At 49.1% G+C, this 6,000-nt stretch overlaps 1 protein-coding gene across 4 annotated transcripts in view; it reads right to left on the bottom strand.

The window, feature by feature from the left end:
• Positions 1-371: 371 nt before the first annotated feature.
• SPRED2 (sprouty related EVH1 domain containing 2) overlaps positions 372-6,000 on the bottom strand; it is a 117,087-nt gene continuing 111,458 nt past the window's right edge. For all 4 annotated transcript variants that reach the window (XM_070572469.1, XM_008535077.2, XM_070572470.1 and 1 more), the window contains one exon: positions 372-3,640. In XM_070572469.1, the coding sequence (XP_070428570.1) occupies positions 2,975-3,640 (666 nt within the window). In that variant the 3' untranslated portion in view covers positions 372-2,974. The remainder of the gene's footprint in view (positions 3,641-6,000) is intronic.

The raw sequence follows: 6,000 nt of genomic DNA, 5'->3' as shown, positions 1-6,000 counted from the left end.
CACACACACACGCACCCCCACCCACCTGAGGTTCAGCAGGAATCGGCAGAAAACAACTCGGAGGAGGTACAGCTGTTCCCTCTGAGGAGCACGAGTGGGGGAAGCTGGGCCTAGGAAGAGGGGGTGTTCCCTGGGCGGTGACATACAGCATTCCTTTCGCTTGAGGCATCCGAGCCCGAGGAGCTGCAGTCTCCCCTTGGGAATATGACATAACCATAGGCGGGAAGGGCCTCACAAAAACAGACCGGTGTCCACACGTCTTTCTCCGAAGGAGAACCCTTGCCAGCCAGCCCGTGGGCCAGAACCCCCACGTCTGCAGAGGCTCAAATGCCATCCCGTCTCCAGCCAGACAAAGAGCCCAAAGCCAGCAATCTGATAGGATGTGTTTATATTTACATGGTACATTTTAAAGCAATGGCTACGTTGGTCATACATATTAGAAACCATAAAAAAAAGTTAAGAACTAAAATGTACATCATACACTTGTATATATATTTTTTACACAGAGGTAAAAAGGCTTATTATAAAAAAATCAATACAACAGGGTTTTTAGTATACAGGTAAAGAATGAATTATGCTTCAGGCACTTTAATTTGTTAATGTGAGCAAATAGCTTAGGGGGTCAGGGGGAAGCTTCCCAACAGAAAATCTTTTGGTTAATGTTTTGTTACCACAGATACAAAAATAAAATCTGAATAATTTCTCTCAAATGATTGACGTCAGTATGGCAGAGCTGACTGGGAAAATGCTACACACTGCTCAGCTGCAGCGTGGTAATTAGAGAGAGATGTATTTACATCAATGTCCCCATGGCTGTCCTTGTGCCCTTAACTGCTGCCTTCACCAACCAAAAGTGTACGCGGAAGAAGATTCACCAGCATAACTCTTCAAAGGGGTGGAAAAGGAGTAGAGATAAAGGAAGACAGAAATAGATAATGACTAATTAGGGACAACAAACACAAAGCGGCGGGATGTGTGTATTATCCTGAAATAAATAGGGGCACGTGAACTGAGGTCTAACAAAACATACATTAGTGTTGTGCTTTGTAGAGAGGAGACCTTGAGAAAGACCCTGAGGGAGCACCTCAGAGTGGGGGAGATGGTCTCTCGACAACGTCTGGAGGCTGGCTGCAGGTTTTCGAGATGTTCTCCTGGCGGGGGGGGCGGCTCTCGAATCACCAGATTGACAGCTCTCTGCTCCTTTCCCAAACTGGAAGGCCCGAACCAGTCACTCCAACAAATGAAAACATACACCCACTAACTCATAAGCACACTGGGTATTTACACCGACGACCTGACTAAAGAAATGCGATGGGCTGTCAGATGAGCTGAAAACATTGCCATGAAGGTAAGCGTGGCTAGCATTTTCCCCGTACTATTGGCAGACTGGAAGAAGAAAGTCCCTTTCCTTGAAGACGGATGTCCTGTGTGCAACAGAGAAGGGATGAGGGAAGCAGGGAGAGAGGGACCAGGCAACACCCTCAGCTGGCAATGGCCACAGGAAGATTATGGCAGGAAGAACAGCCAGCGCCAACAAGCCTGTCCCCCGTGGTCTCCAGGCCGTTCTGATTGTACTATGCTAGGTACAGGTAATCACTCTTCACTTTTCTTCTTTCTGCAGCAAGAAGACTTGGCTATTCTTTGCAATATATTAGAAAAATACTCTTTCCCAGCTAATTAGAAGCCTCCTATGTGGCAAGGCGACAGGTAGACCCAGCCTGCTGACTTGACCGTCTGTGCACCCAAAGTGGCAAGTCTGAGTTTGGGGTTGCAGGAGAAAGACACTTAGGCATCAGAAGGGTTTTTACATATGGCCATGTTTTTTCCCAAGTAGAAATGAAGAATTTGGTGATGTGAAATTGAGTCCAAAATGAAAAAAACCCCACAAACCCATGAACAAAAAAGGGCAACCCACCACTCTTCCAATTTATGACATTTAAAATTTCCCCCGGTTAATAGAAAATAGCCACTGGGGGGAAAAAAGCTCTTAGAGTTTTATTATCACAACCTTAGTGTTTTTTCACTTGGAACTTTTTTTGGAGAACACTGGTTTGTGTTTGAATGGACTACTTGGTTTGCAGAACAATGAGCAAAATTTCTTACTTCATTAGCATTTTCTTCTAATATTGCTAAAGTTTTAGAAGTGGTGGTGACATAATTTTAAAAAGTTCTACTTTAGGGGTACCTGGGGAGGCTCAGAAAGACCTGAAACCCCCTTTCTAGCCCTGGTCCGAGAGGACGCAATGCAGTTTACGGAATTTTCCTGATTCGCACAAGTTAATCTGAAGTTAAGGCTCAATTCTCAGTCGCTTTACGGGTAGAATGTTCGCATCAGTGAATAACTGACAAGATTTGGATGAGTGGGGGGCAGAACACGATGATGGGCTCAAGATAGACACTGCAGCTTACGGGGGAAATGCGGCTTTGGACAAGTTAAAGTGATCTTGTTTTGTGGTAGAAGTTAACTAGCTCACCTCCTATACACAACAACCGACTGCAGGTTAAAATACTTCTGGCAGGGTTTCATCATTCTAACATCACATTTCCGCAGGACCCCGATGATGCTCATTAGCAACAGTCAAGCTGACCCAAGAGAAAGGGGGTCTTCCACGCTCCTGGAAAAAACCACCTACAACACCCACCAAAGATCAGCAGTTCCTACTACAGGTGACTTTGAACTGGAAGAGGTGGGGAGGAAGGACAGGAAATCAACACGGATAAGACAGCTTGATTACAGATCGCTAATACACGAGAGTCTCTGCGGAGGTTCCTTTCCTTAGAACACTGTGTGCGTGTATGGGTGTGTGGCTGACGCAGAGTGGGGGGCTGGGGGGAGGGCAGAGTCCACCGGGGAGGTTCCCCAGGCCGGAAGGGCGCCCGCCAGGTACCAGGGAGCAGGGGAGAAGATGAGAGGGTGGAGAAGACAAGTTCCCTTGTGACCGTGGACAGAGGAGCGGGAGGGAGGGGCACCGAGTCACACGGCCGCTTTGTGCTTCCCGCCGCAGCACCTGCACATCACTCCGCAGTGGTAGCAGGCCCGAAGGGGCAGGTAACAGCACATACAGGGGGCCAAGAAAGACAAGGCAATAAGAGCCATCCACCGGAGGCAAAACTTCTCGTCGCTAGTGTCGCACGAGCATGGGTCTGTATAGTCTCCCTCGGGGTCCGACATACAGTGATAGAGCATGCTGTCTGCACACCACATACAGCTCACCCGGCGGATGCAAGTTCTCACGGAGTCGGGCGCGTCCTGACAGTGGCCCCTCCGGTTATCCTCGTGGTTGAACATGTCCCTGCAGTACTCGCACCGGGAGCGCTCGCCGTCCTCCTTCCGCCGCCGGGACTTGCCCCGGGCCGGCTGCGTCTTGATCACGCCACCCCCGCGCCCTTTGGGGTCCTCGCCGAGGCCAAAGTCTGAGGAGTCCACGTAGGGGTAGTTGTAGTCGTGCTTGGGGACCTCGCCTTTGGCGAAGCGCACGTAGGAGTCCACGTCCTCCGAGGTGTCCAGGTACTTGCCCCTCACGGGCGCGTGCCGGTAATCCTCGTATCCCGTCATCCAGATCTTCTCCCGGGGGTTAATGCGCACGATCTCCTCCTCGTCGTCTGGGAAGCTCACCTGGCGGTAGGGCCTTGGCATCGGCTGCCCCAGGAAAAAGAGACAATATTTTATAGCAGCGTCCCCTTCTCCATCCTCTATTATGCACCTTTCACCTTGACAAAGACATTTCTTGAAGGAAGGGACCCATCCTGTAATTACTGAACATCTTGTGGGTCAAAGATAGTGTGTCAAATTGTGTCTCAATTCATTCCTGGGTCAGGAAATTAATTTAATGGGTCGAGACCGGCGTTATTCCCCTTTTTGTTGAAATATTACCATATATGCAGGAAAGTGTGAACATTGTAAGACTACAGCTGGAATTTTCAGAAACTGAACGCACCCAGATCAGGCAGCAGACCGGGAGAAGCCTCCCCGGGACATGCCCCACCTCCCTCCAGCACCTCCCACCTCTGGGGGGATGGTGACCATTGTGCTGATCTCCTACAGCTTAGGTTAGTTCTGCCTGTTTTTGCACAGTATGTTCTCTTTTGTAAGACCAGCTTTTTCCCCCTCAGCGAAATATAAGAACTGCATGTTATAAGGGTAAGTACTTTTCATTATCTATGTGTATACACTACATCCATACTGGGTCACAACATGAAATGCATTTCTCACTGAGGGTCATGTCCAGAAAAGCAAAAGGGGATACTAAGGATAACTACCTTGTAACATGGTCTGGAAGATAAGAAGCCGAGATATAAAAAGGGCAAGAGAACAGGCTCCAGAGGCTGACTGCCTGGGCTCGAAGGCCCCCAGGCTCTCACAGATGGTGAGGGGCAGAGCTGGCACCCAAGCCCTGGCAGCTGGGACCCAGAGCTACACCCTAGGGCCTTCACCCCCAAACGGCATCCTCCCTTAGGGTGACAGAGCTGTCTCTGCAGGGAGTCGTGCTACAGTTTGCAACAATGCCTTGTCCAGAGTGGCAGGCGCTGAGTAAAGTCACGGAGTAGACGCAGGTAAGCCTGCCTTGCACGGGGCATCTCGGCTGCAGCAGAGAATGAGATTTTCCACCTTCAAAGTCCTTGGGGCGTGAAGGCTTTTTCAGGGGTGAGAAACATGGCTCTGAGCAGACCCGCTGGAGTCAAATTCGAACTATGGAATTTACCGGCAAGTAGCTAAGCCTCGCCACTGCTGCTGGTCTAGTGGTTAAGATTCAGCACTGCAGGGGCCCGGGCCCGTCTCCCAGTCAGGGAACCACACTACTCGTCTGTTGGTTGTCATGCTGTGGCGGCTGTGTGTTGCTGCGATGCTGAACACTATGCCACCAGTATTTCAAATACCCGCAGGGTCACCCATAGTGGACAGGTTTCAGTGGAGCTTCCAGGAAGAAGGACCTGGTCACCCACTTCCGAAAAAGTGGGCTATAAAACCCCATGAATAGCAGCAGAGCATTGTCTGATGTAGCATCAGAAGGTGAGAGGATGGCGCAAAAAGACCGGTTAGGGCTCTGCTCTTCTGTACACAGGGTCACCAGGAGCTGAAATCAACTCCAGGGCACTAACAACAAAAAGCTAAGCCTCAGACTCAGTTTCCCCGACTATCAGACTGCTTAGGGCTATTGTGAGAATGAAGAGAAAGAATCTATGCTGTAGTGTCAGCACACAGCCTGTCACACTGGATGTGCCTGATGCCTGTTGCCATTACTGTCATTATAATATTGTTATAGAATTTAAATCACAGGGTAATTAGATTTACCCATCACGTCCCACCAGACTGTGAGGTCCTGAGGGCAGGGGTCACATCTCACATGCTTTGCCCTAATTCCTGTCAGATTATTGACATCAGAGTTCCTTGGACTTTGGAAAATCACAATCCTGTAGGATTTCAAAACAAATCTTGGGAGCTGACATAGACTTGCTAATTATTTATTTTGCAAAGTAAGGAGAGTCAAAAACTCAATTCCCATCTATCTACTGCTACCATAATGTGATTTAAAAAAGAACATTTTAATGCCAAAAAATTAAGAGGCACACGATAAGATACTTAGGGAAAAAAAAAAAAGTCATATAAATCTAGCTTTATGTCAGAAAAAAAAAACACCTTACTGCCCTGTGCTCCTTTTTCTCTTTTCAAAGCAGACTGGTGGCCACATCGCTCCACACGGGCACCAGTCCATGCCCCAGTTTGGGAACCTGCTCCGCAAAACAGCCACTTGGTAAATATTTGTTGAATTACTGAATTCCAGACTCCAGCTACATCCCCAAGCAAGCCTGGGCCTGCAGCCCACGGTGCCAGGGTGCTCGAGCCAAGTGTGTAGCATTCTTTAGTCCTGATTGTGGTTCTGTGCTTTCACTCAAAGCCAGGAGGCCGTGTGGACAGAGGACGCCGGAGGCAGGAGAGCACCCTGGGTGAACAGACCTGCACTTGAATCCTGGTCTACCAGGGCTTCTAGCTCTCTAAGC

Source organism: Equus przewalskii, chromosome 14, assembly GCF_037783145.1.
Source record: "Equus przewalskii isolate Varuska chromosome 14, EquPr2, whole genome shotgun sequence".
In the NCBI taxonomy this organism is placed as follows: Eukaryota; Metazoa; Chordata; class Mammalia; order Perissodactyla; family Equidae; genus Equus; species Equus przewalskii.
The sequence above is the reverse complement of the archived record's forward strand: the minus strand, read 5'-3'. Positions and strand labels throughout refer to the sequence as shown.